This window comes from Momordica charantia (genome assembly GCF_013281855.1).
Source record: "Momordica charantia cultivar OHB3-1 chromosome 5 unlocalized genomic scaffold, Mcharantia_2.0 BLBB01000005.1, whole genome shotgun sequence".
NCBI classification, from domain to species: Eukaryota; Viridiplantae; Streptophyta; class Magnoliopsida; order Cucurbitales; family Cucurbitaceae; genus Momordica; species Momordica charantia.
Window position 1 is genome coordinate 18,207,643 of NW_028275163.1, and position 17,648 is coordinate 18,225,290.

The 17,648-nt window shown below is 36.6% G+C and overlaps 2 protein-coding genes across 2 annotated transcripts; one reads left to right on the forward strand and one right to left on the reverse strand.

Annotated features, from left to right (window-relative positions):
- The first annotated feature begins 8,324 nt into the window (after nt 1-8,324).
- LOC111021702 (5-methyltetrahydropteroyltriglutamate--homocysteine methyltransferase) lies at nt 8,325-13,341 on the forward strand. The gene is made up of 12 exons (XM_022298740.2): nt 8,325-8,483; nt 9,305-9,658; nt 9,767-9,854; nt 10,187-10,314; nt 10,406-10,797; nt 10,900-11,063; nt 11,371-11,451; nt 11,544-11,710; nt 11,801-11,906; nt 12,005-12,255; nt 12,370-12,571; nt 12,673-13,341. The coding sequence occupies exons 2-12, from the start codon at nt 9,309-9,311 to the stop codon at nt 13,039-13,041; spliced, it is 2,298 nt and encodes a 765-aa protein (XP_022154432.1). The 5' UTR covers nt 8,325-8,483; nt 9,305-9,308; the 3' UTR covers nt 13,042-13,341.
- Nucleotides 13,342-13,860: 519 nt separating this feature from the next.
- On the reverse strand, nt 13,861-16,200 carry LOC111021721 (putative E3 ubiquitin-protein ligase RHC1A). Its single transcript, XM_022298757.2, has 2 exons — nt 15,964-16,200; nt 13,861-15,141 (listed from the first exon to the last, which is right to left on the reverse strand). Exon 2 carries the CDS (start codon nt 15,093-15,095, stop codon nt 14,175-14,177), a length of 921 nt encoding a protein of 306 aa, XP_022154449.1. The 5' UTR covers nt 15,096-15,141; nt 15,964-16,200; the 3' UTR covers nt 13,861-14,174.
- Nucleotides 16,201-17,648: the final 1,448 nt, after the last annotated feature.

The following is a 17,648-nucleotide window of genomic DNA, read 5'->3' on the forward strand; positions in this document are numbered from 1 at the left end:
GTATCGCTCCCTTACAATCTCTCCCTCACAACTTAGTACACTCTTATGCACTTCAAACAAATCGGTAAGTGAGTCTAGCAAAGTTAAAAGCTATGTGCATTTCAAGTGGTTTAGACAGCACATAAGAACTCAAACAAGAGTGTGATTTTGGGAGTAACCCGAATAACAACAAAGAAACAAGTTAAGAAAAAAAATAATGGACAGAGTTATAATGGAAGCTAGAAAGAAACGAAAGTAGAGTTAAAGATAAAGATGGTTGGGAATTAAGCAACAAGGAAGTAGCATGAGATTTCAATGCAAGGCTACACAAAGAAGTAATGACAAATGGGGTCTTCTATGTTTTTTTTTTCTTCTTTCTTTCGTTTTTTTTTTTTTCAGTTATGGATCAGCAAAAGCACAATAATGCTAACAATAAATGCTTTCACGTTCAGTTTTTTTTTTTTTTTTTTTTTTTATAAATCAATCAGCAAAGTGCACGAATTTCACCACTAAGAAAGTCGAATCATAAGACTTCAAAGAAGACAGATTTGTAGATAAGATCCAGATCTATAATAATGCAGAAGACGAAAATTGGGAAAGATGAATGGAATTGATACTTTTTTTTTTTGTAATTTTTTTGACAGAATGCATATGCTTAGATATAATAAAACATAAGCAAGGAACACAGAATTCAAAGAGATAAATGCAAGGAAACATATATCCGATCAAAGAGCCTAAGAACCTTGCTCTTGAACTCGACATATATCAGAGCTCTGATACCAAAATGTTAAGAAACCCTTGAGAGTTGGATCTAAGAACCTTGCTAACGAACAAGACCCATAGAACTCAATCCCAAAAACCCCGAAAACAAGTATGGAATCAACCCAAGGAAAAGTTTTAGAACGGATTACCTTGATGATCAATATCAAGAGTAGAGAAAACTTGTTTCTAAACTCGTGATTCGAATCACTCCACAAGAGGTATGATCAACACCGCTTGAATGATCCTAAGATGCAAATTCTAAAGACACAAGAAATTGCACAAGAAATGGGAGATAAATCTCTCAACCAAGCTAATGAGAAAACTCACTTTTCATTCAACTTCAAATTGTGTTACAACAAGACATCTCAAGGCTATATATAGCCATCCTAACAAGCCATATGAAAAGTCTTAAGCAAATGAAAAGACTTGTAACTTACAAGAAATGAAAAGACTTGTAAATGAAAAGACATAACTTACGAGAAATGAAAAGACAAGCAAATGAAAAGGTTAAGAACATGGAAAGCCAACCAAAATAATTGCAATCCCGTCCATAATGAGGGATGTGAGTGTTTGACTTGGTTTTTGAATTGAATGAGTTGACTTTGACTTGTCTTGATGGAGTTGACTTTGACCTTGACCAAGTGGACTTTAACTTGCCATAAAAACACTTAAAAATGCATAACTTGCACCAAATTGAAGTGCATAGTTCTAACTTCTTGCACATCTTCCTTTATTTCTCTTGTCGAGTTCAAGAACGCTTGGACACGAAGTAGCAAAGCTTGTTGAAGTTTCCTAGCTCTCGATCTTGTAATCGGTCCATGAGGCATAACAACGGTAGCTCCTTGGTTCATATCACTTTATTTTCTTGACCAGCAATTAGAAAACCTTCAGGTTGTGTCATATAGATCTCTTCCTCTGAATCTCCATTAAGAAATGTTTTTACATCCATTTGATGTATTAATGGGTCATGAATGGCAACAAGAGCAATTAGAGATCTAATAGTGGCTATTTTAGTTACAGGAGAATATGTATCAAAATAGTCAATTTCATATTTCTGTGTCTAACCTACAACCACTAATCTAGCCTTGTATTTTTCAATTGATCCATCTGGTCTAATTTTCTTCTTAAAGATCCATTTGCTTTTAATAAGTTTATTTCCTATATGAAGATCTACCAAGTCCCAAGTTTGATTTATAACTATGGAGTCTAGTTCACTTTTAATTGCTTCTTTCCATAAGCTAGAATCTATAGAACTAATAGCTTCTTAGTAGGTTTTAGGATCTTCATCTATTAGATACATGCAAGCAAATTGATTATCTATTTTATCCGATTTTTCAACTAAAAAGGTAGTTAAAAAGTCAAGTCCAAAACTTTTGCTAATCTTTTGCCTTTTACTTCTCCTAAGTTCTAGATCTTTTGTAACCTCACTACTACGTTTAAAATCCAACTCATCACTAGAAATTGAGGGTAAAGTTTGTTTTGGAGTTACACATGATTCACTCAAATTCTTGACGAACGAGAAAATATTTTCAAAGAATACAGCATCTCTATATTCACAAATTGTATCATTCCTTAAGCACATGAATCTATACGCTGAACTATTTTGAGCATAACCAATAAAGACACAATCAAAGGTTTTAGAGCCTACCGTAGGTTTTTTGAATTCTGGATATGCCACTTTTGCTAAGCACCCCCACACTCTCAAGTAGCTTAGGTTAGGTGAATATCCTTTCCAAAGTTCATACGGCGTCTTATTCAGCTTTTTGTGAGGGACCCTGTTAAGAACAAAACATGCAGAAAGCGCAGCTCCCCCCCCCCCCCCCCACATAGCATTCATCATTTCCTTTAAATTTTTACGTTCAACTATTCCATTTTGTTGTGATGAATAAGGAGCAGTGAATTCATGTATGACACCATTCATTTCACAAAATTCTTTAAGGAAATTATCACTATATTCGCCTCCCCTATCAGATCTTAGTCTTTTTATCTTTCTATTCAATTGGTTTTCTACTTCAGTTTTGAATTTCAAAAACATACTACTAGCTTCATCTTTAGATTTTAGTATATAAATTTTCGTATATCTAGAAAAATCGTCAACAAATGAAATATAGTAATGTTTTCCACCTCTACTAGTAGTGTTCTTGAAATCAGCTAAATCAGAATGAATTAACTCAAGTAGCTCAGTACTTCTAGTTGTGACAAATCTAAAAGGCTTTTTGTGAAACTTTGCCTCTACGCATACATGACATTTCTGGGTTTCATGCAACTCATAAGTATCAATTAGATTTAGAGCTTTAAGCCTTTTAATTGATGCAATATTCACGTGTCCTAGTCTACCATGCCACACATCAATAGACTCAACCATATAAGCACAATGTGAATCAATTTCATTAATAGAAGCAATGTTAAGGACAAATAAAGCATCTACTAAATATCCCTTACCAACAAAATCACCATTTTTGGTGATGATAACCTTGTCGGCCTCAAACACAATCCTAAGTCCAGCTCGATTCAGCAAACCTCCAGACACCAAATTCCTACGTAGGGAAGGAACATACAGTACATTACTTAAAGATAAAGTTTTGCCAGAAGTGAGTTTTAAGAGTATCTTCCATTTCCCAAGTACTCCAGCTGTGGTAGAGTTCCCCATAAAGACATATTCGCCATCGGTGGAGTCCTGGAAGTCTTGGAAGAGCTCAAGGTTCGAGCAGAAGTGTCTGGAAGCTCCGGTGTCTAGGATCCAGTCAGACTTGTTCTCTACTAGATTTGCCTTCACGACCACGGCGGCAATGATATCATCTGTCTCTGCGAGATTCGCTTGTGGAGTAGGTCGTTTGTATTTTCTCTGGATGCATTGATAGGATTTGTGTCCTAGTTTTCCACAGAAATAACAAACCAGTTTGGCTTTCTCAATTTTTCCTCCAGCATTTTTTATTTGAAATCCCTTCTTATTTTGTACTCTATCATTAAAACCCTGTTTCCCCTTTATTTTTGAACCTGTCTTTGAAAGCACTAGAAGATTCAACTAAGTTAGCTTTAACTTAATTTAAAGATTGAGAAGAGAGCTTATCCTTTTGTCTGTTGGCTTCCTCTGTACGCATGTGACTGATCAATTCCTGCAGGGTCAACTCTTTTTTCTTGTGTTTCAGGTAGTTTCGATAATCACTCCATGAGGGAGGGAATTTCTCAAGCAGCGCATTCGCCTGAAAAACCTCACAAATCTTCATGCCTTCTAAGAGCACATTTGCCACCAGGTTTTCGTACTCATGAACTTGATCCATTATTGGTTTTTCATCCGTCATCTGGAATTGAAATAATTTACCGACAACGTACTTTTTCCTGCTTGCATCATCCCCACCATATCTAGATTCTAAACTGTCCCAAATAATCTTTGCAGATTTTTGGACTATGAATAGATCGAAGAGAGAATCCTTCATATGGTTGAGTAGATGCCCACGAACAGTCTTGTTGTCTTTCTCAAATTTGTCAGTACCACCGACAGCAACAGTGGACGTTCCGGGATCAGCAGTCGTAGCTGAAGCCATGGCGGTAGACTGGTCAGCAGTGGTGGTTGTGGCGACGACGGGGGGCTGAGCAGTAGTAAGGATATAATCGATCTCCAACTGCTCAAAGAAAATAAGTAGCTTCTGGTACCAGCGGCGATAATTGGATCCATCGAGAGGTTCCAATTTTGACAAGTCTGCTAGAGCCTTCCCGGATCCGATAGTAGCCATGTAAATTTTGCTTTCAGATTGAAGGATAAGGTCAAAATTGGAATGACCAATTTAAGAATTGTTGTGTCGTGGGTGAAACCACTGTCTTGAAAGCAAAATCAGCACAACCGCGGTGCTAAATCGTTAGATTGCCAGAATGCTCCTCAAGGTTAACACAACCTCCGATACAAACGTGCACTGGTTAGAACGGAGTGGAATCGAATCGTGCTCAGAAAAATCTTTCTAAAGGATGGAAAGGAGAGGAGAAGGAAGTGTAAGATGAGATGTGTAAAATGAGAGGGGAAGTGACAATTTATAGTCACTAGGTTGCTAAAAAAAGAAATTGGATTAAAAAAAAACTCAAAAACATTTACACCCACCACATGTTGGTTCTTTGATTTAAAAAAAAAAAACTCCAAAAAAGATAGTCTCACGTCCAAGCTAATCGGACGGTGACAGAACACGTGTGGGTCAAGACTTGGGCTTGTCTTTCACCATGTTTATAAACCCACTACATGATTTTGGCTTATAAATCAACTTTCCAAATGATAATTTTTTAATGTGGGACAAAAATGAATTGGTTTACCTTTATCATTCCCAACATAAAATATCTCTACCCCACAAGAGACTTTTCCAAATGAAAGAAGTGCTCGACCCCAACTTGTCATAAAGAAAACCACAATTTTTAAAATACTTGTGTTTTATCACACACACCAAAAGGGAGGACAAGTCGTTTAGGATGCGTCACTCCTACTTAATAGGTAAAGCCCAGTTAAGATGTGTTAAGTAGGAGGACTACCTAACGTACTTTTACCAAAAGACATTTTAAATTCATGGTAAATATTTATTTTAACAAAAATTAATTTTTAAACCTTTTTACATAGAACACTCAATTAATGTTTTTGTTTTTTAAGTTCAACCATATGGACATCTAGATTCCAACCGCTTGCCTTAGCAAATTAGATGTATAATATTTTAACGAATTAAGTTATCTTAAATTCAACACAAAATTAACTCCTAAAATTGGCAATTGAAAAATCAAAATGTAAAATATTTCCAACCAAATGGGAAAAAGTAAAAGTCATTTTGGATCACATCCACCACCAATCCCCAAATCAATTTCGACCACCAACCACCAAATTCGTTTGCTTCCTTTTCCATTTTCTTCCTTTTTTTTCTTTTTCTAATTTTCGGAAAATGACATTTTTTTTTCTCTATTAATTCTCATAAAAAGTCTTCCGAAAATTCGAATTATATTTAAACCTAGCACGTTGCAGCAACTACCTAATCGTTACGCCACGCGCTAGACCAGCGCGTTTAGACCAGTTGCATCCAGCTCCCCCTCCCCTGTCGGCTGACTTTTTTCCTCGTGTTTTTAAAAAATATTTTTCTTTTTAATATTTTTTATAACTTCGTAGTAATTATAAAAATATTACTTTTTTTTTTACATAAAAATTTTACTATTTTAAAAAATGATAAAACAAATATAAGGATATACATATAACACATATTTTTATGATTTGCAAGAAAGAAATATCAGAAAAATCATATAGTTTCGATTAAAAATCAACAATTGGCATATATCTCCAATCAAGAGGGTCTGAGTTCGATCTCCATCCCACATGTAGTACTAAAAAAATTCATCATCCAATTATACAATTATCATATCATTTATTGAATAACATTCAATATAATTAGACTAACACATTTCATCATCTAATTATCAAATAGTGTATTAATGTTTTGAAAAATTAAACATAAAATATATTTTTTAAAAGTACCTAGTAGGGTGTATTAAATTTTATATTTTAATATTTCAATGAATTCGTTTCAATTTGTCCATAGTTTCAGTTTGATACTCTAATTTTAAAAGTTTCAATTGAGTTTCAACCATCATCTTCTTGTATTTAGTCACACACTTTTTGTGACTTTTTTTTTTTTTGCCCTTATGTAATATTACAAATAAGAAAGACGAGATTTGAATCTAGAATCTATAAGAAGATGATGTAAAATGTCTCACTATCTGAATTATGCTTAAGTTTGCAAAAAATCTGTTTGACGTATCCTCTAAATTTTTTTCTTATATAAATTTTAATAATTAAACATATTTACTCAAACAAGCATAAATTAGTAGTAATTGGTATATATTTCAAAAAGAAGTTGTGAGTTCGATCTCCGTCTTTTGTACTAAAATAATAATAATGGTAAAAATTAAACATATATGAAAGTGATGGAACCAAGATTTTCCTACTTGGCTGAAAGATGTAGTTGAACTGAGTTATTTCATTTTTAGTTTTTATGTTATTTCCTAAAAAATAAATTATAAGGAAAAGAAAATATATAATGATATAATTTGCGATAGTCAAACATCGAATTTGATTTGATAAATAATTGTTCAACTAGTAAAGTCGAATTAATCTAAAGCTTCAAATCAAATTTTAAATTCTTGATAGAAATATGAATATGCGTAGTATTTATTAAATACTTAAATGCATGAAAGGTGGGATATAACTAGAGAATTGCTGTCATCTAGTTGGCTAATAACTTGTTTTTATGCAATCTTAAGCTGCAAAGTTATTAACTGTTAATTTCTAATTAGTGTATCGCCAAATTAAAATATGATATAATTACAAATTAAATATTTATGAATTTGTGTAGAATTACAGTGTAGAAGCACAAATTTTAGTCGCATCCTTATTTTCAAATTGATAACGAGATTTTATGTTACTAAGTTTGGACTCGATTACGAATTAACAAGACAAAAAATATTTTATTTAAATAATGTCACCTGAGGTTTTTATAGGGTGGTTTGATCATATTATCTTAGTCGAATTTGGTCATATGAGAATTGTCCATGATCAAATAAGTCCAAAAGTCATTGCATGATAAAATTTTGTCCAAAATACAAATTAGCCTAAGATCATTATAGTAAATTAATTATTTGACTTACGACTAAATTTGAATTTCTACTCATGATTAGTGTGTGGAGTATTCTTTTTAATATATCCATATGTTAATAATTGACTAAATTATTAGAGACCAAATAAATAAGAAAAATTAAAGAAAATTGAAACTTTTTAAAACATGAGAGATGAAATTGAAAAAGGATACAAACATTAATGACTAAATTATATATCGGTTAAATTACAAATTTGATCCTTATGGTTTACACAAATTTTGAATTTGGTCCATAGTTCTAAAAATTTAAATTTCAATTTAGTCCCTATAGTTTCAAAAGTTTCAATTTGGTTCATATGATTTATCAAATTTCACAAATTGTCCTTGTCATTTATCATATTAATAAATTTCTTTTTTCTGGTAATAATTTTCTATTTGAACAACTATGTTAGTCAGTGTATTAGAATTTATGGCTTAGTTAAAAATAAAAGACAATAAGTAAGCAAAATAAAATCTAAGAGATTCAATTAAATTATGAGTACTGAATTGAAACGAAACTTAAACCATATGGACCAAACCAAATTGAAACTCATAAAACCATACTTACCGAAACTAAGCCGGAGAACTAAATGGATTAAAAATAAATCTGAGTTAATTACCATTAAACAAAAAGGAGATGCCACGTCAGGTCAGCACCGCAGTTGGCTCCGACAGAGGAAGGAAAACAAAATCGTCGTGGCCACGTGTACATTTCACTCCCACGTCACTTCCATATTACGCCTTCCCCTCCCCTCAGCCCCATCCACCAACCCCTCAATTGCTCACGCGTGACCCTCTTCCTTCACAATATTATCTCAGATTTTCTCGCCCCACCACTAAAACAAAAAAAATAAAAAATTAAATTCAAAATTCCCATTGTTACCGGCTACCGTCTTCTGCTCCCCCTTCCAATTTCCAGATCTGCCACGTCACCATTTCTCTGCTCTATAAATAAACTTCATTCCCATATCTCCGAACTCGCGCCTTCGCTGTTTCGTGGCTCCCCCATTGTTATACTCTCTCTCTCTCCCTTTCTTCGCACTCGTTTCTCTCTTCTCCAAGGGGAGCCTCTGTCGGTGTTCCACCTCCAAGGTTTGCCTCCATTTTCTCTCGTTTCCGTTGCTCCATTTTTCCGATCGGATGTCTTTTTTTACTGTCTCTGCTCTGTGAATTTTAGTGATTCAACACTAGTGATGATATGGCATTGCTGTAATTTGAATTCGGATCGACTGTTCCTAGGCTTGTGTAGTTAGTTAGGCTGGAGGAAATTTGATTTGATCTTCTTGATTCGTTGGTTTCGAATGCGTTGGTATTCATCGGATTTCTCTTCGTTGGATATGCTTTCGTGTTGGGTTGTCTTTGTATTTAAGTGTTGTAGTGTAGATCTGGTGGGATTTTTGTTTTTTTGGAGACGGATTTTTTTAGATCTGACGTATTTTATTGGGGTATATGCTGTTTGAAGTAATAGATCTGTCTGATGCTGAATTGTTTGGCTTTCTGTTCTGTGTTTTGCACTTTACTCATTGTATCTCCAGTGTATATCTAGCGGCCAACTTCTCTAAAATGGCTTTTTCCATATTAGCAACCGTTTGTTCTCCATTCATGGCTTTCATCACGTCTTGTTCTTTCAAATACTATCTTACATTTTTTGATTCCTTGTCCTGCTAATGATCTTTACTGATTAATAGCAGTAAGTGACATGGACAGAATCAGGGCATTTTTGGTTTCTCCAAATTGCACTCTCCATGTAAATTTAATGATAGCTTAAGTATTACTTTCCTTTTCTACATGCTGTTGACAATTTCTATTTGTAGTTGGTTGTTGGATTTGTTTTTCTATTACAAAATATGCAGAAATAAAAATGTAGTGCAGGGCCTAATAAGATTTAGTTACGTCTGTGATCTCTTGTGCAGAACAATGGCATCTCACATTGTTGGATATCCTCGTATGGGCCCCAAGAGAGAGCTCAAGTTTGCTCTCGAGTCGTTTTGGGATGGGAAGAGCTCCGCAGATGATTTGAAAAAGGTGGCTGCAGATCTGAGGTCATCCATCTGGAAACAGATGGCTGATGCCGGGATCAAATACATCCCCAGCAACACTTTTGCATACTATGATCAGGTGCTTGACACCACTGCAATGCTTGGGGCCGTCCCTCCTAGATATGGTTGGACTGGTGGTGAGATTGGTTTTGACACCTACTTCTCCATGGCTAGAGGAAATGCATCTGTGCCAGCAATGGAAATGACTAAGTGGTTTGACACCAACTAGTAAGTAACCACCACGCCTTTTACTTTCAGAAGGAAGATCCGTTCTTACCGTGCAATGATTATATTATGAAACTGGTATAACTAAACCCTGTCAATGCATTGATGCAGCCACTTCATTGTCCCTGAGCTGGGGCCAGAGGTGAAGTTCTCTTATGCTTCCCACAAGGCAGTGGATGAATACAAAGAAGCCAAGGCAGTAAGTGTTGTTCTAAATATCTGTGTTGACTGTGCTAAAGATTCATAAAATATAATAAGATATATTTGGAAAATGGAAATTGAGGATTTGATTGAGAATAAAGAATTTGTACAATGAAAGTCACAAGGTATAGGCCTTGAATCCCTGTCACATGGAGTGAATTTTATTAATAAATAACTCGTGTGAAAAAATGTACTGTATTATGAATTTATTTCATGCTTCAATGGCTTAAATAAACCTGATAGACTATATAGATATATAAATTTAGAGATCTGAATTTAGGCATAAAAGAACCTTATAATTGAGGTTAAAAAATGTTTTTGGTCATGCAGCTTGGAGTAGACACTGTTCCAGTTCTTGTTGGTCCCGTGTCATACTTGTTGCTCTCTAAGCCTGCAAAGGGTGTTGACAAGACCTTCTCCCTCCTTTCTCTTCTCGACAAGATCCTTCCCATCTACAAGTAAATAATCTGTCACTCTATTTAGATATACCAGAGTGTTCCCATAATGTCTCTCTTTTCACATATTTATTAACGATGGGTAACTTTTCAGGGAGGTTGTTTCTGATCTTAAGGCAGCAGGTGCCACTTGGATTCAGTTTGATGAGCCTACACTGGTGATGGATCTTGATTCTCACAAATTGCAAGCCTTCTCTAGTGCATATGCTGAACTTGAATCAGCTCTCTCTGGCTTGAATGTTCTTGTTGAGACATATTTTGCTGATGTCCCTGCTGAGGCATACAAGACCCTTACTTCTTTGAAAGGTGTCACTGCCTATGGATTTGATTTGGTTCGCGGAACTAAGACACTTGATTTAATTAAGGGCGATTTCCCCAAGGGAAAACACCTTTTTGCTGGAGTGGTTGATGGAAGGAACATTTGGGCCAATGATCTTGCTGCTTCAGTCAGTACATTGGAGGAACTGGCTGGCATTGTGGGTAAAGGTGATAACCTTTTGCTTATATTTGTATTATTATGGTGGTCGATATTATTATTTGAGAGCACTCTCTTACTGATTCTTTATCCCTCGTGGAAAAAATATGCAGATAACCTTGTTGTCTCCACCTCCTGCTCACTTCTCCACACTGCTGTTGACCTTGTCAATGAAACCAAGTTGGATAATGAAATCAAATCCTGGCTAGCTTTCGCTGCTCAAAAGATTGTTGAAGTTAATGCATTGGCAAAGGCTTTGGCTGGTAACAAGGATGAGGTGCGTTCTTAATTTTGTTGAAATTTTTCTCTGAAAGGTGCAAGCTATGTTTTTTAGGCCTTGATCTCTAACCTTTTCAGTAGTGTTATTATTGGTAATTGTTCAATTTCCATATTTGATGAAAATACTTCTTTCCCAGTAAAGTGATTTCAAGTCTACCCGACTTGCCTAATATCTAAGCAGATCAATAAATGTTTTGGCCTTTAAGGTTGCTAGCTAATGCATTATTTCTTCTACTTTCTTCCCTTGTTATATTGCTTTCTTGAAATTTGAGCTAACAATTTTAAGCTTATGATTTTGTATTCAGGCATTCTTTACTGCTAATGGTCAAGCTCATGCTTCAAGGAAGTCGTCCCCCAGGGTGACCAATGAGGGAGTTCAGAAAGCGGTATGTACCTCCATTTCTTATCTTTAATGTATCTAACTGTCTGTTTGCAGGCATTACATTCACTGATGATGAATTGCTTCCTGTTTGTGCAGGCTGCTGCTTTGAAGGGTTCCGATCACCGCCGTGCCACAAATGTCAGTGCAAGACTTGATGCTCAACAGAAGAAGCTCAATCTTCCAATCCTTCCAACCACCACAATTGGTTCCTTCCCTCAAACTGTTGAACTCAGGAGGGTCCGCCGTGAGTACAAAGCCAACAAGTGAGTAAAAAATAATATCAACTGTCCTTGAAGCCCAAATATATTTTAATCCTATTTCTAATGTTTGCATATTTTTTGGCTTTCATTTAGGATTTCCGAGGAGGAATATGTGAAGGCTATTAAGGAGGAAATTAACAAGGTTGTCAAGCTCCAAGAAGAACTTGACATTGATGTCCTGGTTCATGGAGAGCCCGAGGTGAGGAGTAAATCAAGTTCACTGTTTTGGTGGAGGGACATCGTACCGCTCTCTTCTTATTTTGCCTTTATCTAACTTGAACTTTATCATCACCGCAGAGAAACGATATGGTTGAATACTTTGGAGAGCAGTTGTCAGGTTTTGCATTCACTGTTAACGGTTGGGTGCAATCATATGGATCACGTTGTGTGAAGCCTCCAATCATCTACGGTGATGTGAGCCGTCCGAAGCCCATGACCGTCTTCTGGTCCACCGCAGCTCAGAGCATGACAGCCCGCCCAATGAAGGGAATGCTCACTGGCCCTGTCACCATTCTCAACTGGTCCTTTGTTAGAGTTGACCAGCCAAGGTAATAGAAGATGATGCCTCCTCTCATAATCTGAAAGAACCTCCTCTAGGTTGTTTTTTTTCCAGCTACCATGCTTGGTGCTTAATAGTCGTTGTTTATATTATCGTCTTCCAGATCCGAAACATGCTACCAGATTGCATTGGCCATCAAGGACGAGGTCGAGGATCTCGAGAAGGCGGGTATCAATGTCATCCAAATTGATGAGGCTGCTTTGAGAGAAGGATTGCCTCTCAGGAAGTCTGAGCAATCTTTCTACTTGGATTGGGCTGTTCACTCTTTCCGTATCACAAACTGTGGTGTCCAAGACACGACTCAGGTTACTAAACTAACTACTGAGTTTTTCATTACCATTACTAACATTTTCGACAAAATTTTCAACAAAATTTTCAACTGGCCTAAGATTTCATTCTCTGACAGATCCATACTCACATGTGCTACTCCAACTTCAACGACATCATCCAATCTATCATCAACATGGATGCTGATGTGATCACAATCGAGAACTCTCGCTCCGACGAGAAGCTCTTGTCAGTCTTCCGTGAGGGAGTGAAGTATGGTGCTGGAATCGGCCCCGGTGTGTACGACATTCACTCCCCCAGAATACCATCAACCGAAGAGATCGCGGACCGAATCAACAAGATGCTTGCAGTGCTTGAGACCAACATCTTATGGGTCAATCCTGACTGTGGACTCAAAACCCGCAAGTACGGCGAGGTGAACCCGGCGCTGAAGAACATGGTTGCTGCAGCCAAGCTCCTCCGAACTCAGCTTGCGAGTGCCAAGTGAGTGTGGTGGTGAGTTTTATGAGAGATGGAATCTCTTTCCTTATGTTTCCCTTCTTCCATATATCCAGGAAAAAAAAAGATATGTCTGTTTGTGTGGCGATATATCTAGTAGCTGGTAGTAGTGTGCTCTTCTGAGCCAATTTTCTCTCTTATTATTAATTTTTTTTTAAAATTACCTTTCGATATCTGTTTTGATTTGAGGTTATTTGTAGCTCTGTTCCTTCTTTTTCAAAGCCACCAAAATGCAATCTGTCTTGAAAGCGAAATGAAAAAGAAGACACGGCATTGCCAGTTTATGCAATTGTTGATGGATCTTGTTGGTTGAGTTTAATGCTACTTCTCTCTCTCTCTCTTCGGCAATTGATTTACATTATCAGATTCAAATTAATCTGCTAATTAACAATTTTATATATTTATTTATTACTTTCTTTCTCGACCTCAATCGCAATAGAATTTAACCTGTTGTTTCTCCATCTCTCTCTCAATGAAATTCTAAACCTGTTGTTTTTTATTTTTTGCTTGGCTAAATTACAAAATAACCTTTGCCATTTGTTTTAAATGTAAAAGTTTCAATACACCTGTTATCTCATAAGTGTTTTGGAAAGTTATTACCCATTTTCGTCATATTAAAAAAAATGATAAAATAGAATAAGTATCAACAAAAATGTCACATATATATATATATAATATTAATATTAATCATTTTTATCTTTAGAAATAAAAAAATATTTATTCATTTATAAAACGCCGAACACCGACTGTCCTTGCGAGGACAGAGAGCAGAAAACATGGTCAATTTGGTAAAGATTAGAACAGCCACTAGCCAGTTCGACACATTTCAACTTTCTATCATTCACAAAAGATGTGTTGATGATCACTTACACAAATTATTGAGAATGAAGACACAATAGCGGGTTTCGGATCGGTTGAGACGCCATATTAATACATATGATGCATATGCGAACCGAACCAGAGCAAGCTTCTACAAGGCATAGAAAATGTCATCTACATCACACAGGAAGTCCATTATTAACCTTTATACAAAGGAGTGGACTGCAGGGGGCTGAACTATTCTCATCATGCTAAATAAAATCACAAGCTGGTACAAAAAAGTTTGTGAACACACCCTTAATGCTAGTCGAAAGGCCACCCGGAATACCCCGTTTGGTGTTGGTTACTCTCATGCAGGGCTGGTGAGCTGTTTCCAGTGGTAGCGCTATGGTTAGAGCTCGAACTTGATGTTCGGAATGGCCATAAATTTGAAAATGGATTCCTTCTTCCTTGATTCATCCTACTATTCTCTCTCTCTCGTCTGTTTCTACTAGGATTGTTGCTTCCAGAAGAGCTGTGGCTACTACCCGACCCTTGTGCTGGCAGTTCCTGGCGGCAAACGGGGCAGGAGTTGTGCTGGACTAGCCAGGGAACTATACAGTCTGAATGATATATATGGTCGCATGGCATTTGCCTTGCTTCTGAGCCTAATTCAAATTTGTCTTGGCAAACAGGACAGTGTGAATTCGAACGGAGATGTCTTTGCGTGATTTTAACAACAGGCATTGCATCAATTGAAGATCTAGATGCCGGGGGCGGCCCATGTCGATCATTTGCTGAAAGCTGTTCGAACAGTTCTTCGAGTCCAGGGCCAACAAAATAATCACCACCATTGCTCCTACTCACACCAATTCCAGGAACCCCATTAAAAAAGGCTTCAAAGCCACCATGTCCAGACAATCTAACAGGAATTTGGCCACCAAAGATTAACCAAGGACCAAATCCTGGACCATGATCTGGAATTGGTTCCAACCTTCCCCTGATATTGTTTCTGTCTACCACTCGTTGCCTCATGAAGTTTGAGAAAAGCTCCATGAGTCCAAGCCTACGGTCATGATATTCGTTCTCATTGGCTCCAAAGAAATCAAGGGTACTGCCTCCCATCATCTCATCCAGTTCTTGAACAAATCCTCCATTACAGCTGGGGCAAACGCTGTCTTGCCCTCGAAGTCGAACTGGCCTCTCGCATCTGTAACACCAATGGGTGTCTCTTCCACTCGACATTGTTCCTCTCTATCCCTGCAAGTCTCAACTGCGAAACTCCTCAGTCCTGAGGTATCAAAACCATTAGTTTGCTATAAATAGAAATCTCATAAGACACGTATACACCAAAGTGACTTCGTTGAAAGAGATGCTAAAAAGAATCAACATTATATCTAGTTTACATTATATCTGTTCATTCTCGAGAAACACATACACTAAAGAATTCTTCATCTCTGCCACATTTTCACACAGAATGAAGTTCAATTGTCACTTTCCGTACTTTTTCTGTTCTACTTGTCTCAATATCCGGTTATAGCTTAGGAATTTAAGTTAACCCTGCTGATATTTTAGCCTCCATAGTTCACATTAGTTGGGTATTTACATGGCCTTTACTCAAGAATGCTGCATCCCAGCAAGTATGCTTTAAAGTCTACCTTCTAATAAATTTACAACTTGTCTTGGGGTAGATGATTGAGGATTAGTTAACTCCTTCATTGATGGGGAAAGAAATTAAATAGTAAATTACAGATAATAGACCAAATATATATAGCAGACAAGAAGAAACAGTGAAGATTAGGGCATTACTAGTGGATTTGCGTTCGAGATCGTGAGAAATGGGGCAAAGACAATCAAATCTAATGGTACAGACCTTACCGCTCAGGGCAAGGGCAATCAATTCTCTGCCCACATACTGGTTTGCCGTAATTACAATTTCAAAGTATGATATTCAAACGAATCAAAATTGTTAAGCCACTCGTGAAGAATCAGTACTGAATAAATGGATAAACGCACACACGCATACAAGTATCGATGTGAATCTCACGATTTAAGTGCAGATCCGAAGACGAAAGCAGCGACGGATGGGAAATCGAACAAATTTAAGACTTACTTGATATTAGGGCAGAGGGGTCGACATTGTGTGATTCGTGAGATTAGAGCGCAGCAGCGGCAATTATATCAGGCGATGGAGGAGTGCATACAGCAACAATCAGCGGCAGCAACGACGGCAACCATTGGCGGCGGCGGCGGTGGCGGTGGCACGAGACTGATGGAGGAGGACAGTGGAGAGGGATCAGGGATTTGCATCAGTGTGCGGTGTGGTGTGGGTGAGCTTCAATATAACACCTTTTTCATAGCATTTTAATATTCGTCAATAATTATATATTTTTTTAGTATTTATTATTATTATTATTATTATTATTTTAATAAGATGTTTAAGAGACAAAACACCTTCTAGTTAGAAATAAGTTCTTTCAACTAGGTTCAGCTTGACAATTTAAAATTTATTGTTATATGTATATATTATTCAAAGACCTTACATGACTTTGGATGATGTGCATTTTTCAAAGACTTTAAATTTTTAATAATCTTTGATAAGATGTTGCCCAGATGGTGGTCCTTTGACCTATATCTACGCTAATTGTTTGACGGAGTTGAGATTAAAAGACATGAAAATTTGCTAACCAAATAAGCTCAACTTGTCTCTTACAAAGGCAACATAAATTGATCTAATCAAATTATGACATATGATGATTGGGTCTAAAGACAAATAAGCACGAGTCCTGCACTGGTCATAGTGTTGACAATCAGCCTCAATTGTAGAGATCCACTAGTGTAACCCACACGGCATCATTTTCAAGAAATAATAATAAAAAAAACAAAGACAAATAAACACAAGTCCACTAAAGTAAATTGAGACAAACCCGAGTAAAGTCCAAGATCCATTAAAGACTATAAACAACTATTAAGACTGGACCAACTAGATGGTAGGGGTATAATCAGTTTGGTTCGGGTCGGTTTTAGGGTTGATTAACTTTAAATCGAAAATGAACCAAATATATCACTTTTATAAACTTAACGAATCGAGCTGAACTGCAACTCCAACTAAACCACAAAAATCGATTTGATTCAGTTCGATTTATCGATTTTATCGATTCGACCGGATCATTATGCACCCCTACTAGATGGGCCACAAAAGCCCAAATCAGTGCTTCCATCTTGACACAATGCATTTGTAAATATAGAAAATATCTTTTCTTCTAAAAAGTAGCCTTGATCAATAAAATTTTTCAAGATGTGATAGGCTTTATCAGTGCTTCCATCCCCACATAAGGTATTGATCAAGATGCCATACTTTGAAGATGAGCAGATGCAACATTCATGGTACTTTGAATTCACTCAGGAAGAATTTGAATATATAAATTAAAAGTTAAAATAGTCTATCTTGAAAAATATCGGACATTACAAGTGATCAGGATAGATATATATAAGGGAATCATTTGAAGTTGAGATCATGAATGGATGACAGAATTTACGATCGTCGACTTTGATCATGCCACTAGACAGGCTTAGGACAGAAGGATGAAGCGTGCAAAGTCAATCGTGCACTTGAAAGACTTCCTTACTTTATTTTGAATAACAATCCACATGACGAAGTTAAGGAGATTAAAAAAAACTCTTTATCTTCAAATTAGAAAACCCAAACAATAGAAGCAAAATGGAAAAAAGATTAGGATGCCCCAGCCCATTGGGCGAACTCCATCCATCTTCTTTCCTTCTTTCTACTTTTACGGT

Excerpts from the sequence above, each read along its gene's own strand:
- LOC111021702 (XM_022298740.2), top strand. The coding sequence starts at position 9,309 with ATGGCATCTCACATTGTTGGATATCCTCGTATGGGCCCCAAGAGAGAG. Across the intron at positions 11,452-11,543 it reads ATGAGGGAGTTCAGAAAGCG|GCTGCTGCTTTGAAGGGTTC; the intron begins GTATGTACCTCC and ends CTGTTTGTGCAG. Across the intron at positions 11,711-11,800 it reads CGTGAGTACAAAGCCAACAA|GATTTCCGAGGAGGAATATG; the intron begins GTGAGTAAAAAA and ends GCTTTCATTTAG.
- LOC111021721 (XM_022298757.2), bottom strand. The coding sequence starts at position 15,095 with ATGTCGAGTGGAAGAGACACCCATTGGTGTTACAGATGCGAGAGGCCA.